Source organism: Petromyzon marinus, chromosome 77, assembly GCF_048934315.1.
Source record: "Petromyzon marinus isolate PM22_M1 ecotype Great Lakes invasive population chromosome 77, UKy_Petmar_22M1.pri1.0, whole genome shotgun sequence".
In the NCBI taxonomy this organism is placed as follows: Eukaryota; Metazoa; Chordata; class Hyperoartia; order Petromyzontiformes; family Petromyzontidae; genus Petromyzon; species Petromyzon marinus.
The window spans coordinates 2553966-2572237 of NC_133743.1; the positions used below are offsets into that span (position 1 = coordinate 2553966).

The 18272-nt window shown below is 51.9% G+C and overlaps 1 protein-coding gene across 1 annotated transcript; it reads right to left on the reverse strand.

Moving 5' to 3' along the window:
• Positions 1-733: 733 nt before the first annotated feature.
• On the reverse strand, positions 734-17006 carry LOC116958460 (MORN repeat-containing protein 3). The gene is made up of 3 exons (XM_076056747.1): positions 15298-17006; positions 8464-8741; positions 734-751 (listed from the first exon to the last, which is right to left on the reverse strand). Exons 1-3 carry the CDS (start codon positions 15449-15451, stop codon positions 734-736), a joined length of 450 nt encoding a protein of 149 aa, XP_075912862.1. The 5' UTR covers positions 15452-17006.
• Between the last annotated feature and the right edge of the window lie 1266 nt (positions 17007-18272).

Here is an 18272-nt window from a genome sequence, read left to right on the forward strand (position 1 = left end):
GAGAATCCAATCAAAACCGCCTGAGAATCCAATCAAAACCGCCTGAGAATCCAATCAAAACCGCCTGAGAATCCAATCAAAACCGCCTGAGAATCCAATCAAACCACCGCCTTAGAATCCAATCAAAACCGCCTGAGAATCCAATCAAAACCGCCTGAGAATCCAATCAAAACCGCCCTGAGAATCCAATCAAAACCGCCTGAGAATCCAATCAAACCGCCTGAGAATCCAATCAAAACCGCCTGAGAATCCAATCAAAACCGCCTGAGAATCCAATCAAAACCGCCTGAGAATCCAATCAAAACCGCCTGAGAATCCAATCAAAACCGCCTGAGAATCCAATCAAAACCGCCTGAGAATCCAATCAAAACCGCCTGAGAATCCAATCAAAACCGCCTGAGAATCCAATCAAAACCGCCTGAGAATCCAATCAAAACCGCCTGAGAATCCAATCAAAACCGCCTGAGAATCCAATCAGAATCCAATCAAAACCGCCTGAGAATCCAATCAAAACCGCCTGAGAATCCAATCAAAACCCTCGCGTTACCGTGCGTAGCAAGGCGCCGCCACACCAAAAACAAACAAACAAACAAAAAAACGACTTCCAAAATCTCACGCGAACGCGAGATCCAGGCTCGGCTCGCCGCAGTGCACAAATCCGTGATCGAATCTGTGAAGGGAGGTCCACTCCTGGCACGCGACATCCTGCTGGAGCCGCAAAACTGAGCTGTGCCTAGCGGTAGCGGTCACGCTGGAGCAGGCACGGCCAAAGTGCGGGCCCCCGTTGGACTCTTCAATCCGGTCCTGCCGAACTCGTCCAGGCATTACGGGTCCCCTGCAGGGTGGGCTGGTGGGAACTTTGGAATTTTGCGCAATTGTATTTTTACACCCCAACGGCGCGAGATTTCACTTCGTTAAAGGCATTGAAAGGGGACGGACGGACGGACCGCCGGACGGACACATTAATCTACTGCAGGCTGGTACACTCAGTTTACAACTTCGCTCCTTACTCTTTGGTTCTATTGGGTAAAGTCACCACGTAGGTGGAAAATAAAATAACAAAAAATCACGACGTTTCGGCCACAACACAAGCGGCCTTCATCAGGTGAAGGGACGAGCCTGTCTGGAGGACAGCGCTGGAGTGGAAGAAGCCACGCTTAGATCACGACATTTAAGCTGTGTGAGAAGAAGAAGAAGACCACGGGCTTTGACAAAGGAATTAGCATAGAATTTAGCATTGAAATGGCTCATTGAAATAGCTAAGTTAAAGTATACACATCCGCAGAGGTGCCCCTTGACAAAGGAATTAGCATCGAATTTAGCATTTAAATAGCTGAGTGATTAGCTAGTAACTGGTCACAGTATTATTATCACCAGTATTATTATCATCATCTTCTCTTTGGTTCTTTCGGTAAAGTCACCACCGCGTAGAATGAGACTAAAATAATAAAAGTGATCAAATACAAATAACGCGATAAAGTTCTCACGACGTTTCGGGCGACGACACAAAGCGGCCTTCATCGGGTGAAGGGGACGAGACCGTCCGGTAGGACAGCGCCTTTCGCTCCAGCGCTGTCCTACCGGACGGTCTCGTCCCCTTCACCCGATGAAGGACGCTTGGTGTCGTGGCCCGAAACGTCGTGAGAATTTTACCGCGTCATTTTACTTTTGATCAATTTATTATTTTTACTCTCATCCTACGTGGTGGCGGTGACTTTACCGAAAGAACCACAGAAGGCGAATCCCTTGCAGTCGCAGAAGCTTTAAATCGAAATTATTATTATTATCTTCTTCTTTGGTTCTTTCGGTAAAGTCACGTAGAATGAGAATAAAATAATAAATTGATAAAATAACACAATAATATTCTCAAAGAAGATGAATCCTTGCAGAAGATGAATCCTTGCAGTCGCGAAAGGTTTAAATCGAAATTATCATTATTATCGTTATTAAATTAAATTTCACCCTGCCCCTGTAATGCCCCCATTTCCCCCCCCCATTAGATGGCGCACTTTGACCGGGAGTGTGGTGTATAGATAATAAAGAAGTTCAGGTGAGGCGATTGGTTTTTCGGCGAAAGGCCTCAGGCGCTCGCACGATGTTTGATCGGCCACGTTACGGCGCGTTCTTTCGCAACTGTTCGCACTTCGTGCAGAATTTGTTAAAATCGCCTTGCAAGTAGACGCTTCTGCTACCCGTCAAAGGCCAAACCCTTTCACGTAATGATTTTTTTAACGCGCCATTTGTGTTCAGTTCGCACGGACGCTCCGTCCGTCCGTCCGTTCCATGGCCCGGCCCCCCCCCCCGCTGTCAAATTTTAGAACCCATTGTGGCCCGCGGGTCAAAATGTCTCGGACCGTTTTCGCGAACACAAGGCAGATCTGAAACCCGGCAGAACCAGTACCTCTGCCGTGGCTGACCATTGCTATAACGCTGTGGACTCGCACGGTATTGTTTTTTTTTTCCCCGAGACCAAGGTGCTCCGCAAACCGCCGGGCTACCTTCAAATATTTGTGCGTGAAGCCATCCAGATCTAGAAACACAGAGAGATAATTTCAACCGGTGAGATGGGTACAAGCTGAGCAACCATTGGAAGGACGTTATTAACCAGGTTGGTCGTAATTCGTTGTGATACTTCCATCCTGCTTTGCAGTTTGTGATTTCTCACGTTAACGAGGGCGACCTTCCCCATCCTCATCCTTTAACATTTCATTTTATTTCCACCTACGTGACTTTGCAGAAATAACCAAAGAGTATTTACATGCTAATTTCCATTGACATGCAATACCCCGGCGTCTACAAACTAAGCTGTGTCTGCGGCAGCAGTTACGTTGGGGAAACTAAGCGACATGTCTTGGACCGTGTTCGTGAACACAAGGCAGAACTGAAACACGGATAGTACCAATACCTCGGCCGTGGCTGATCATTGTTTTAATGCGGTGGGCTCACACGAAATTGATTTCTCTAAGACGAAGGTACTTTGCAAGCCCACTGGCTATCAACAAACATGCGTTCATGAAGCCATCCATATATACAGACACAATTTTTACCGAGTAAAAATGGGTACAAACTGAACAATCATTGGAAGGACGCTATTAACCAGCTTAAGTCACAACTGGCTGCGATGTCTCCATCCAACCTTCTGATTGTTAGTAGTTATTTTCGACTCTCTGGTTTTACATTAACAGGTTACACGTCTTTGCATTAACAGGTTACATGTCTTTACATTAACAGGTTAAATGTATTTACAATAAATGTCTTTACATTAACAGGCTAAATGTCTCACAACTAACACAGCCACCGTTAAAGTCACGTTGAAGGGAAACAATAAAATAATAAAATATATATAAAACAATAAAGATTCTCACGACGTTTCGACCATAACACAAACGGGCGTCATCAGGTGTGTCAGTTTGCATAAATGTATTTCTTTTTAAATGGTGTATTTATTTATTTATTTAAAAACCCGTCAGCACCACGGGCAGCGATTTGTCAGTTTATTTAGAAGGACTAGTCCATCTGTGTTCTGAAAAGAGGAGGGGGGAGACGAAAAATTAATGTATGCTGTCTGAAAGCCACCGTAAGCGTGAACAATCAATTAAGACCCGAAATGGTTTATCAAATCCTTCCAATGATTGCTAAGCTAGAATCCATCTTCTCGGTTGAAATTGTCTCTGTGCTTGTATATGTGGATAGCCTCATGAACGAATCTCTCATGGTAGCCAGATGGCTTACAAAGAACCTCTGTCTTGAAATGATAAACCATTTCACGTCTTAATTGACTGTTCACGCTTACGGTGGCTTTCAGACAGCATGCATTAATTTTTCGTCTCCCCCTCCTCTTTTCAGAACATAGATGGACTCGTCCTTCTAAATAAACTGCCAAATCGCTGCCCGTGGCGCTGACGTTTTTTTACAATAAATAAAAACACCGTTTAAAAATAAATAAATCCATGCAAACCGACACACCTGATGACGACCGTTTGTGTTATGGTCGAAACGTCGTGAGAATTTTTATTGTTTTATATATTTTATTATTTTTGTTGTTTCCCTTCAACGTGACTTTAACGGTGGCTGTGTTAGTGTGAGACATTTAGCCTGTTAATGCAAAGACATTTATTGTAAATACATTTAACCTGTTAATGTAAAGACATTTAACCTGTTAATGTAAAGACATGTAACCTGTTAATGTAAAGACATGTAACCTGTTAATGTAAAGACGTGTAACCTGTTAATGTACAGACGTGTAACCTGTTAATGTAAAACCAGAGAGTCGAAAATAACTACTAACAATCGGAAGGTAGGATGGAGACATCGCAGCCAGTTATGACTTAAGCTGGTTAATAGCGTCCTTCCAATGATTGTTCAGTTTGTACCCATTTTTACTCGGTAAAAATTGGTGACTTTACCGAAAGAGCTAAGAATATGAATCACTGCAGTCACGAAAGCTTCACATCAAAATTTACAGCCACCGTTGCTCGTTTTCCTCGATGTGGCGGTGGCTCTGCCATCCTACATTGCCACGCTAATCTCTCACAATACAACGGCCGCCTCCGCAGCTTCGTCGTAGCGGAGGTAGCCCTCCGACCTTACACTGACGTGCAAATTTCTCCCTTTAGCATCACCAGCCCCGCCCACTTCGCTTATGACCCCTGGGCTACACCCATTTCAAACCTTTAAAACAACCTGCCTCAGCAGCTTTCCCGCTATGCTTTTTTTCCTCCTGATGACGATTGCTTGTGTTGTGATGGAAGCGTCGTCGTTTTTTTGTTATTGTTTTGTTCTTTTTTTTTTACCTATCTACGTGACTTTACCGGAAGGACCTAAGAATATGAATTCCTGCAGTCGCGAAAGCTTTAAGTCACGTCATGTATGCCGATGATCCGGTAATTGCCGCTCACTCAGAGGAGGAGTTGGAGGCGCTGCTGCTGAACCTGGAGCGTGCCACCAAAACTAAGCACCTGCCTGGGTATTTTGTACCATCGGACACTCCACCCCCACAACTCCGAATTGGTGATGGGGCAGTTGTGGAGAGAGTGGAGAGTTTCCCATACCTGGGCAGTGTGCTTATGACTGGCTCCAGTTTAACAGCAGAGGTCTCACTCCGAATCAGTCGAGCGGCAATATCTTTTCATCGGTTGCGTAACGCTGTGTGGAAGCTACCTGGTCTGTCGCTCCGCACGAAGCTTCGGGTCTTCTCGGCCACGGTCATTCCCTCCCTTCTCTACGCTTACGAAACGTGGACCCCCCTAATGGAACATCTTCACCGGTTGGAAACATTTAGGCTGGCCTGCCTACAATCCATCCTGGGTTTAACCAGGCTGGATTGTGTGAGGAGCTCATGAATCATTGAAAGATGTGGACAAAGTCCCATCGGTGAGCTCCTCCGGCAGGCAAGGCTGCGTTGGCTGGGTGATTTGGCCCGCATGCCCAGCCACCGCATGTCCAAACAGCTTTTGTTCGGCCGGATAGAGGGTGCTAAACGGGCGCAGCACGGGCTAGAGAAGAGATGGAATGATGTGGTACAAGAGGACGTGGAGCTGAGTGGACTTGCCGATGACCAGTACCAGCGGTGTCAAGATCGGCCTCTGTGCAGGATGCTCGTGAAGAACGCTACTGGGCAGTTGGAGGCAGTCGGCCTCCAACAACAACGGAGAGCGGAGGAGCGACGCTCACAACAACGAGCGGAGCGCCGGGTGGCTAAAGCACAGCAGGTTGGCACAGTAGGGGGCACAGGTGGTGCATCAGCCAGTCATCTCGGTCATCTCAGTCAGTCGACCCGTGGCACCTGCTGGGTCTGCCCCGTGACCTCCTGCCAGTGGGCGTTCGACACTTCACGTGGCCTCAAGGTGCACATGGCCTGGCACAAGCGTCGTGGTGAATGGTGATCATTGTCTCCCTGTTCGTGTCTCTCTGTGTGTCTTCCCATGTGTCTCCCCGTACGTGTGTCTCTCCCCGTGTCTCCTCCCAGGTCTATCCGTGTTTCCACGTGTCTCTCTCACCGTGTCTCTCCCTCTGTGTCCCCGTGTCTCTCTCCCCGTGTCTCTCCACGTGTCTCCCTCCCCGTGACTCTCTCCCAGTGTCTCTGTGCCTCTATACCTGTGTCTCTCTCCCCGTGTCTCTCCGCGTGTCTCCCTCCCCGTGTCTCTCTTTCCGTGTCCCCGTGTCTCTCCGCGTGTCTCCCTCCCCGTGTCCCCGTGTCTCTATCCCCGTGTCTCCCTGTGTCTCTCTCGCCAGGTCTCTCTCCCCGTGTCTCTCCCCCCGTGTCCCCGTGTCTCCCTACCCATGTCCCCGTGTCTCTCCCCGCGTGTCTCTGTGTCTCTCTCCCAGTGTCTCTGTGTCTCTCTCCCTGTGTCCCTATCCCCGTGTCTCCTTGTGTCTCTCTCCCTGTGGCTCTGTGTCTCTCTCCCAGTGTCTCCGTGTCTCTCTCCCAGTGTCTCCATGTCTCTCTCCCTGTGTCCCTATCCCTGTGTCTCTCACGTGTCTCTCTCTCCATGTCTCTCCCCCCGTGTCCCCGTGCCTCCCTACCCATGTCCCCGTGTCTCTCCCCGCGTGTCTCTGTGTCTCTCTCCCAGTGTCTCCGTGTCTCTCCCCGCATGTCTCCCTGTGTCTCTCTCCCCGTGTCTCCCTACCCATGTCCGGTGTCTCCCTACCCATGTCCCCGTGTCTCTCCCCGCATGTCTCTCCCCGCGTGTCTCTCTCCCCGTGTCTCTCCCCCCGTGTCCCCGTGTCTCCCTACCCATGTCCCCGTGTCTCTCCCCACGTGTCACTGACGTGTCTCTCCCCCCGTGTCTCTCCCCCCGTGTCCCCGTGTATCTCTCCCCGTGTCTCCCTACCCGTGTCCCCGTGTCTCTCCCCCCATGTCCCCGTGTCTCTCTCCCCGTGTCTCCCTACACATGTCCCCGTGTGTCTCTCCGCGTGTCTCTCACGTGTCTCTGTGTCTCTCTACCTGTGTCCCTATCCCCGTGTCTCTCTGTGTCTCTCTCCCCGTGTCTCTCTACCCGTGTCCCCGTGTCTTCCTACCCATGTCTCCCTGTGTCTCTCTCCCCGTGTCTCCCTACCCATGTCCCCGTGTCTCTCCCCCTGTGTCCCCGTGTCTCTCCCCCCGTGTCCCCGTGTCTCCCTACCCATGTCCCCGTGTGTCTCTCCCCGCGTGTCTCCGTGTCTCTCTCCCCGTGTCTCCCTACCTATGTCCCCGTGTCTCTCTCCCCGTGTCTCTCTCCCCGTGTCCCCGTGTCTCTCCCCGCGTGTCCCCGTGTCTCTCCCCGCGTGTCCCCGTGTCTCTCCCCGCGTGTCTCTCTGTGTCTATCTCCCCGTGTCTCCCTACCCATGTCCCCGTGTGTCTCTCCCCGCGTGTCTCCCTGTGTCTCTCTCCCCGTGTCTCTCCCCCCATGTCCCCGTGTCTCTCCCCCCGTGTCCCCGTGTCTCCCTACCCATGTCCCCGTGTGTCTCTCCCCGCGTGTCTCCCTGTGTCTCTCTCCCCGTGTCTCCCAACCTATGTCCCCGTGTCTCTCTCCCCGTGTCCCCGTGTCTCTCCCCGCGTGTCCCCGTGTCTCTCCCCGCGTGTCCCCGTGTCTCTCCCCACGTGTCTCTCTGTGTCTATCTCCCCGTGTCTCCCTACCCATGTCCCCGTGTGTCTCTCCCCGCGTGTCTCCCTGTGTCTCTCTCCCCGTGTCCCCGTGTCTCTCCCCCCGTGTCCCCGTGTCTCTCCCCCCGTGTCTCTCTCCCCGTGTCTCTCCCTACCCGTGTCCCCGTGTCTCTCCCCGCGTGTCTCTCCCCCCGTGTCCCCGTGTCTCTCCCTACCCGTGTCTCTCCCCGTGTGTCTCTCCCCGTGTGTCTCCCTGTGTCTCTCTCCCCGTGTCTCTCCCCCCGTGTCCCCGTGTCTCTCCCTACCTATGTCCCCGTGTGTCTCTCCCCCCGTGTCTCTCCCCCCGTGTCTCGCTCCCCGCGTGTCTCTCCCTACCCGTGTCCCTGTATCTCTCCCCGTGTCTCTCACGTGTCTCTCTCCCCGTGTCTCTCCCTACCCGTGTCCCCGTGTCTCTCCCCGTGTCTCTCACGTGTCTCTCTCCCGTGTCTCTCCCTACCCGTGTCCCCGTGTCTCTTCCCGTCTCTCTCACGTGTCTCTCTCCCCGTGTCTCTTCCCCCATGTCCCTGTGTGTCTTTCCCCGTGTCTCCCTACCCATGTCCCCGTGTCTCTCCCCCCGTGTCCCCGTGTCTCTCCCCCCGTGTCTCTCCCCCCGTGTCTCTACCCGCGTGTCCCCGTGTCTCTCCCCGTGTCTCTCCCCGTGTCTCTCCCCGTGTCTCTCCCCCCGTGTCCCCGTGTCTCTCCCCCCGTGTCTCTCCCCCCGTGTCCCCGTGTCTCTCTCCCCGTGTCTCTCCCCGCGTGTCTCTCTCCCCGTGTCTCTCTCCCCGTGTCTCTCTCCCCGTGTCTCTCCCCGCGTGTCTCTCTCCCCACGTGTCTCTCACGTGTCTCTTGCCATCCTTCCACTCCCCGGAGTAGATGCGGCGCCACGGCCCCGCCCCCTTCCCCACAGGCACCGCCCCCTTCGCTGCAAGCCCCGCCTCTGCCCCCACAGGCCCCACCCCGCACGATTCCAGCTCCGCCCCCTTCCCGCCGGGCCCCGCCCCCTCCCAGGAAGGCCCCGCCCCCCTCACGCTGAGCGTTCCGAAGCCGCAGCGTCGCCCGTTACGCCACTCCCCGTCGTAGACGAGGCCCTGCTGGGCCCACACCTGGGTGCCTCGCCCTGGGAGGGAGGGGGGGGGCATGAGGGGGAGGGTGGTGACGATGAAGGGCGAATTTTAGAGGTTCAAGTTCTGAGTGATTTGGACCAATCGCCTGCTTTGTGTCTGATGGGAGCCGGTGGGCTTGCAGATGGTTACTCACCGACTCACCTACTCGCCCACCCACTCACCTACTCACCCACTCGCTCACCCACTCACCCACTCACCTACCCAATCACTCACCCACTCACACACTAACTCACCCACTCAATCACTCACCTACCCAATCACACACTCACACACCCACTCACCCGCTCACTCGCTCACCCACTCACACACTAACTCACCAACCCACCCACTCAACAACAACAACCGCCATTCGCCACTTTGTGGTGGTGACGTCACCACGACGCTTGTGCCAGGCCATGTGCACCCTGAGGCCACGTGAAGTGTCGAACGCCCGCTGGCAGGAGGTCACGGGGCAGACCCAGCAGGTGCCACGGGTCGACTGACTGAGATGACTGAGATGACTGAGATGACTGGCTGATGCACCACCTGTGCCCCCTACTGTGCCAACCTGCTGTGCTTTAGACACCCGGCGCTCCGCTCGTTGTTCTGAGCGTCGCTCCTCCGCCCTCCGTTGTTGATGGAGGGCGACTGCCTCCAACTGCCTAGTAGCATCATTCACGAGCCTCCTCCACAGAGGCCGATCTTGACACCGCTGGTACCAGTCATCGGCAAGTCCACTCAGCTCCACGTCCTCCTGTACCACATCACTCCATCTCTTCTCTAGCCCGTGCCGCGCCCGCTTAGCCCCCTCAATCCGGCCAAACAAAAGCTGTTTCGGCATGCGGTGGCTGGGCATGCGGGCTACATGACCCAGCCATCGCAGCCTTGCCTGCCGGAGGAGCTCACCGATGGGACCCTGCCCAGATCTTTCAAGGATTTGTGAGCTCCTCACACAATCCAGTCTGGTTAAACCCAGGATGGATCGTAGGCAGGCCAGCCTAAATGTTTCTAACCGGCGAAGATGTTCCATAAGGGGGGTCCCACCCACTCACCCACTCACTCACACACCCACTCACCTACCCACCCACTCGCTCACCCACTCACACACTAACTCACCCACTCAATCACTCACCTACCCAATCACTCACCCACTAACTCACCCACCCAATCACTCACTCAACCCACCATCCACTCAATCACCCACTCACACACACCCACTCACCTACCCACCCACCCACTCGCTCACCTGCCCAATCACTCACCAATCACACACCCTCTCCACCCACTCACCTACTCACCCCTCACCCACTCGCACTAACACACTAATCACACACACACAATCACCTCACCAATCACTCACCCCACTCACCACCCACCCCTCGCCCCACTCACACACTAATTCACCCACTCAATCACTCACCTACCCAATCACTCACCCACTCACAAACCCACTCATCTACCCACACACCCACTCACTCACTCAGAAACCCACCCACCCAATCACTAACGCAACCCACCATCCACTCAATCACCTACTCACACACCCACTGACCTACCCACTCACTCACTCACACACTAACTCACCTACCCAATCACTCACCCACTCACAAACTCACTCATCTACCCACACACCCACTCACTCAAAAACCCACCCACCCAATCACTCACTCAACCCACCATCCACTCAATCACCCACTCACACACCCACTCACCTACCCACCCACTCGCTCACCCACTCACACACTAACTCACCCACTCAATCACTCACCTACCCAATCACTCACCCACTCACAAACCCATTCATCTACCCACACACCCACTCACTCAGTCACTCACTCAGAAACCCACCCACCCAATCACTCACTCAACCCACCATCCACTCAATCACCCACTCACCTACCCACCCACCCACTCGCTCAACCACTCACACACTAACTCACCTACCCAATCACTCACCCACTCACAAACCCACTCATCTACCCACACACCCACTCACTCACTCAGAAACCCACCCACCCAATCACTCACTCAACCCACCATCCACTCAATCACCCACTCACACACCCACTCACCTACCCACCCACTCGCTCACTCACCCACTCACACACTAACTCACCTACCCAATCACTCACCCACTCACAAACCCACTCATCTACCCACAAACCCACTCACTCAGAAACCCAACCACCCAATCACTCACTCAACCCACCATCCACTCAATCACCCACTCACACACCCACTCACCTACCCACCCACTCGCTCACTCACCTACTCACACACTAACTCACCTACCCAATCACTCACCCACTCACAAACCCACTCATCTACCCACACACCCACTCACTCACTCAGAAACCCACCCACCCACTCATTCAACCCACCATCCACTCAATCACCCACTCACTCACTGACAACAACTGCCATTCGCCACTAAGTGGCGGTGACGTCACCGCGACGCTTGTGCCAGGCCATGTGCACATTGAGGCCACGTGAAGTGTCGAACACCCGCTGGCAGGAGGTCACGGGGAAGACCCAGGTGCCACGGGTCGACTGACTGAGATGACTGAGATGACTGGCTGATGCACCACCTGTGCCCCCTACCGTGCCAACCTGCTGTGCTTTAGCCACCCGACGCTCCACTCGTTGTTGTGAGCGTCGCTCCTCTCCCCTCCGTTGTTGTTGGAGGGCGACTGCCTCCAACTGCTCAGTAGCGGCGTTCTTCACGAGCCTCCTCCACAGAGGCCGATCTTGACACCGTTGGTACCGGTCATCGGCAAGTCCACTCAGCTCCACATCCTCCTGTACTCCATCTCCTCTCTAGCCCGTGCCACGCCCGTTTAACCCCCTCTATGTGGCCGAACAAAAGCTGTTTAGGCATGCGGTCACTGGGCATGCGGGTTACAGTACCCAGCCAACGCAGCCTTGCCCGCCGGAGGAGCTCAGAGGAGCTCACCAATGGGAATTTTGTCCAGATCTTCCAAGGATTTGCGAGCTCCTCACACAATCCAGCCTGGTAAAACCTAGGATGGATCGTAGGCAGGCCAGCCTAAATGTTTCTAACTGGCGAAGATGTTCCATTAAGGGGTCCACATTTCTCAAGCGTAGAGAAGGGAGGGAATGACCGTGGCCGAGAAGACCTGAAGCTTAGTGCGGAGCGACAGACCAGGTAGCTTCCACACAGCGTTACGCAACCGATGAAAAGATATTGCCACTCGACTGATTCGGAGTGAGACCTCTGTTGTCAAACCGAAGCCGGTCATGAACACACTGCCCAGGTATAGGAAACTCTCCACTCTCTCCCCAACTGCCTCATCACCAATTGGGAGTTGTGGGGGTGGAGTGTCCGATGGTACAAAATACCCAGGCAGGTGCTTAGTTCTGTTGGGGCTGATGGTAAGGCCCCACCTATTAGCGGCAAGCTCCAGGTTCAGCAGCAGCGCCTCCAACTCCTCCTCACCAGATCATCGGCATACATCACGTGGGTGACCAAATCTGCAAACCTATTCCGACCCCCAGGAATAGGTTTGCAGATTTGCTGAGCATTTCTGTTAAGTCCTGCGGGAGGGGAAATCCCTCGACATGGAAACATCGTGAAACAAAGTGGGGATGATCCTGCTGAGGCTGTGGTGCCTCAAATATTGGAAGAGGAAGTCACCCCCTGTGAGTGACTGGCTGAGGTGCCATCTGTTGAGGAAGTACTAAAGGGGATCCAGTCTGAGACCAGGAAAGGCACCGGGCAGAGATGATCTCCCAAGCGAAATGCTGAGGGAGGGTGGTGTTTGTGCACAGACTGCCCTACATGACATCATAACAAAAGTCTGGACCACTGGACGGGTTACGCAGGATTGGAAGGATGCCCTTGTGGTCCTCCTCTTCAAGGGGGACTGCACAGACTGTAACAACTACAGGGGTATCTCACTCCTCAGTGTGCCGGGAAAGGTCCTGGCAAAGATTATTCAACATCGCCTTGCCAGAGGAGAGGCTTGCGGAGCCCCAAGGAGATTTCAGGAAAGGGTGGTCCTGCACAGATGCCATATTCTCCGTCCGTTTGCTACAGCAGAGGTGTAGGGAATTCCAACAAGACCTACATCTCTGCTTTATTGACCTGGTCAAAGCCTAAGATACCATCAGTAGGCCTGGGTTCTGGGTTGTTCTTCGTGCTTTCAGAGTCCCTGACCCTCTGCTGACAATCATTAAGGACCTTCATGATGGTAAGCGGGCCCGGGTAAAACTACGTGGCCGGGAGTCGGAGCCATTCCCTGTTCACCTAGGGGTGCGACAGGGATGTCCTCTGGCTCCAACAATATTTAACATATTTTTCGACCACGTAGTTCCTGAAGCCTTTGATGGCTGTACCAGAGGAATTTACCATCTAGTACAGATACAATGGGAGGCTGATCGATGCCCGGGTGCGGTCAAGGGATGGCTCCCTATTGGTCAACCATGTTATGTATGCCGATGATTTGGAAATTGCCGCTCACTCAGAGGAGGAGTTGGAGGGGCTGCTGCTGAAACTGGAGTGTGCCACTAAGAGGTGGGGCCTTACCATCAGCCCCACTAAAACTAAGCACTTGCCTGGGTATTTTGTACCATTGGGCACTCCACCCCAACAACTCCCAATCGGTGATGGAGCAGTTGTGGAGAGAGTGGAGAGTTTCCCATACCTGGGCAGTGTGCTCATGACCGGCTCCGGTTTGACAGCAGAGGTCTCACTCCGAATCAGTCGAGCGGCATTATCTTTTCATTGGTTGCGTAATGCTGTGTGGAAGCTACCTGGTCTGTCGCTCCGCACGAAGCTTCGGGTCTTCTCGGCCATGATCATCCCCTCCCTTCTCTACGCTTGCGAAACGTGGACCCCCCTAATGGAATATCTCCGCCAGTTAGAAACATTTAGGCCGGCCTGCCTACGATCAATCCTGGTTTTACCAGGCTGGATTGTGTGAGGAGCTCACAAATCCTCGAAAGATCTGGACAAAGTCCCATCGGTGAGCTCCTCCGGCAGGCAAGGCTGCGTTGGCTGGGTCATGTAGCCCGCATGCCCAGCCACCGCATGCCGAAACAGCTTTTGTTCGGCCGGATTGAGGGGGCTAAACGGGCACGGCACGGGCTAGAGAAGAGATGGAGTGATGTGGTACAGGAGGGTGTGGAGCGGAGTGGACTTGCCGATGACTGGTACCAGCGGTGTCAAGATCGACCTCTGTGGAGGAGGCTCGTGAAGGATGCTACTGGGCAGTTGGAGGTAGTCGCCCTCCAACAACAACGAAGGGCGGAGGAGCGACGCTCACAACAACGAGCAGAGCGCCGGGTGGCTAAAGCACAGCAGGTTGGCACAGTAGGGGGCACAGGTGGTGCATCAGCCAGTCATCTCAGTCAGTCGACCCGTGGCACCTGGGTCTGCCCCGTGACCTTCTGCCAGCGGGCGTTCGACACTTCACGTGGCCTCAGGGTGCACATAGCCTGGCACAAGCGTCGTGGTGACGTCACCACCACTTAGTGGCGAATGGCGGTTGTTGTTGTTGTTGTGTGTCTCACCGTGTGTGTCTCACTGTGTGTGTGTCTCACTGTGTGTGTGTGTCTCACTGTGTGTGTGTGTCTCACTGTGTGTGTGTGTCTCACTGTGTGTGTGTGTGTGTCTCACTGTGTGTCTCACTGTGTGTGTGTATCTCACTGTGTGTGTGTCTCACTGTGTGTGTGTCTCACTGTGTGTGTGTCTCACTGTGTGTCTCACTGTGTGTGTCTCACTGTGTGTGTGTGTCTCACTGTGTGTGTGTGTCTCACTGTGTGTGTCTCACTGTGTGTGTGTGTGTCTCACTGTGTGTGTCTCACTGTGTGTGTCTCACCATGTCTCACTGTGTGTGTCTCACCATGTCTCACTGTGTGTGTGTGTCTCACTGTGTGTCTCACTGTGTGTGTGTCTCACTGTGTGTGTGTGTCTCACTGTGTGTGTGTGTCTCACTGTGTGTGTGTCTCACTGTGTGTCTCACTGTGTGTGTGTCTCACTGTGTGTGTGTGTGTGTCTCACTGTGTGTGTGTCTCACTGTGTGTCTCACTGTGTGTGTGTCTCACTGTGTGTCTCACTGTGTGTGTGTCTCACTGTGTGTGTGTCTCACTGTGTGTGTGTCTCACTGTGTGTCTCACTGTGTGTCTCAATGTGTGTCTCACTGTGTGTGTGTGTGTCTCACTGTGTGTCTCACTGTGTGTGTGTCTCACCGTGTGTCTCACTGTGTGTGTGTCTCACTGTGTGTCTCACTGTGTGTCTCACTGTGTGTGTGTCTCACCGTGTGTCTCACTGTGTGTGTCTCACTGTGTGTCTCACTGTGTGTGTGTGTCTCACTGTGTGTGTGTCTCACTGTGTGTCTCACTGTGTGTCTCACTGTGTGTCTCACTGTGTGTGTGTCTCACTGTGTGTCTCACTGTGTGTCTCACTGTGTGTGTGTCTCACTGTGTGTCTCACCGTGTGTGTGTCTCACTGTGTGTGTGTCTCACTGTGTGTCTCACTGTGTGTGTGTCTCACTGTGTGTGTGTCTCACTGTGTGTGTCTCACTGTGTGTGTCTCACTGTGTGTCTCACCGTGCCTGCGATCAGCGTGCCACTCTCCCGTGTAGGAGTCTCCCAGGGGTGACACCACGAGGTGCCGGACGCCTTCCCTCTGACCCCTCCGCTCCCTTTCCTTCCACGGAGCCGCTGGGCGCCCAGCGTCCAGCAAACTCTTCAAGCGAGGCATTGTCTCTCAACTATCTCTCTTAACTCTCTATTAACTCTCTCTCTTCTGTCTCTCTCCTCTCTGGGACAGGGGAATGAGAGGTCATCGCTGTAGAAAAACACTTACTAACGTACACACTTACTAACGTACACACTCACTAACGTACACACTTACTAACGTACACACTTACTAACGTACACACAACGTACACACTCACTAACGTACACACTTACTAACGTACACTCTAACTAACGTACACACTTACTAACGTACACACTTACTAACGTACACACAACGTACACACTAACGTACACACTCACTAACGTACACACAACGTACACACTAACTTACACACTCACTAACGTACACACTCACTAACGTACACACAACGTACACACAACGTACACACTTACTAACGTACACACTTACTAACGTACACACTCACTAACGTACATACTAACGTACACTCTCACTAACGTACACTCTAACTAACGTACACACAACGTACACTCTTACTAACTTACACACTCACTAACGTACACTCTAACTAACGTACACACTCGCTAACGTACACACTCACTAACGTACACTCTCACTAACGTACATTCTTACCAACGTACACTCACTAACGTACACACTCACTAACGTACACACAACGTACACACTAACTTACACACTCACTAATGTACACACTCACTAACGTACACACTAACGTACACTCTCACTAACATACACTCTAACTAACGTACACACAACGTACACTCTTACTAACTTACACACTCACTAACGTACACTCTAACTAACGTACACACTCACTAACGTACACACTTACTAACGTACACACTCACTAACGTACACACAACGTACACACTCACTAACGTACACTCTAACTAACGTACACACAACGTACACTCTTACTAACGTACACACTCACTAACGTACACACAACGTACACACTTACTAACGTACACTCTAACTAACGTACACTCTTAATAACGTACACACTCACTAACGTACACTCTTACTAACGTACACTTATTAATGCACGACTTAAGAACATCCGACTCACGTCCGTATGGGTCTCTGTGGGTCTCTACGAGTATGTGTCTCTGTGAGTATGGGTCTCTGAGGGTCTATGGGTCTCTATGAGTGTGGGTCTCTGTGAGTATGGGTCTCTGTGGGTCTCTGTGGGTCTCTATGAGTATGGGTCTCTATGGGTCTCTATGAGTATGTATCTCTGTGCGTCTCTATGAGTATGGGTCTCTGTGGGTATCTATGGATCTCTATGAGTATGTATCTCTGTGCGTCTCTATGAGTATGTATCTCTGTGGGTATCTATGGGTCTCTATGAGTATGTATCGCTATAGGTCTCTATGAGTATGGGTCTCTGTGGGTCTCTATGAGAATGGGTCTCTGTGGGTCTCTATGAGTATGCATCTCTGTGGGTCTCTATGAGTATGGGTCTCTATGGGTCTCTATGAGTATGGGCCTCTATGAGTGTGGGTCTCTGTGGGTCTCTATGAGTATTGGTTTCTGTGGGTCTATGGGTCTCTGAGTATGGGTCTCTGTGGGTCTCTATAACTATGGGTCTCTATAGTATGGGTCTCTGTGGGTCTCTATGAGTATGGGCCTCTGAGTGTGGGTCTCTGAGTCTCTATGAGTATGGGTCTCTGTGGGTCTATGGGTCTCTATGAGTATGTATCTCCGTGGGTCTCTATGAGTATGGGTCTCTGTGGGTCTCTATGGGCCTCTATGAGTGTGGGTCTCTATGAGTATGGGCCTCGATGATTATGGGTCTCTGTGGGTCTATGGGTCTCTGAGTATGGGTCTCTATGAGTATGGGTCTCTGTGGGTCTCTATGAGTATGGGTCTCTGTGAGTATGGGTCTCTGTGAGTCTCTATGAGTATGGGTCTCTGTGGGTCTATGGGTCTCTATGAGTATGTATCTCTGTGGGTCTCTATGAGTATGGGTCTCTATGAGTATGGGTCTCTGTGGGTCTCTATGAGTATGGGTCTCTATGAGTATGGGTCTCTGTGGGTCTCTATGAGTATGGGTCTCTATGAGTGTGGGTCTCTATGAGTATGGGTCTCTATGGGTCTCCATGAGTATGGGTCTCTATGAGTATGGTTCTCTGTGGGTCTCTATGAGTATGGGTCTCTATGAGTGTGGGTCTCTATGAGTATGGGTCTCTATGGGTCTCCATGAGTATGGGTCTCTATGAGTATGGGTCTCTATGAGTGTGGTTCTCTGTGGGTCTCTATGAGTCTGGGTCTCTATGAGTGTGGGTCTATGGGTCTCTATGAGTCTGGGTCTCTATGAGTATGGGTCTCTGAGTATGTATCTCTGTGGGTCTCTATGAGTATGGGTCTCTATGGGTCTCTGAGTATGGGTTTCTGTGGGTTTATTTAACCAAGTATACATTAGTGCATACGCTAATGTGTATGTATAAGCACACGGTATATATGTGTATGTTTATGTATACTAACAATAACACCTTTACACGTATAGCTCTATAATGAATAGATTGTTTAATAATAATTTTGAGTATAATTAGTGTATACATAATCCGCGTATACCGCTATTAAATCTATTGATTGCGTGCGTGTTTGTTACGGACAATGCACACATGCGAATACAAAGTTTATAAGCGTATAGTATGTTTGACTAAATGTAAACTTCGTTACAATAAATTTTTACGTTTTATTGTTTAAAAGAATTCCCCTCAGAGTCGATAAACTCCCGCCAAAACTCGTGTGGGCGGTCGATCAAAGCGTTAAACTTTCTCATTAAAGTTCTCATTAAACTTTTTTTAAAAAGTTCTCTCATTAAACTTTGAGTTTT

What these genes read in the sequence shown, in the direction of transcription:
- LOC116958460 (XM_076056747.1), bottom strand. Translation starts at nt 15,451, where the DNA reads ATGCCTCGCTTGAAGAGTTTGCTGGACGCTGGGCGCCCAGCGGCTCCG. An exon ending in GCACGCTGATCGCAGGCACG is followed by an intron (nt 8,742 to 15,297) that starts GTGAGACACACA and finishes CCTCCCTCCCAG; the next exon opens with GGCGAGGCACCCAGGTGTGG.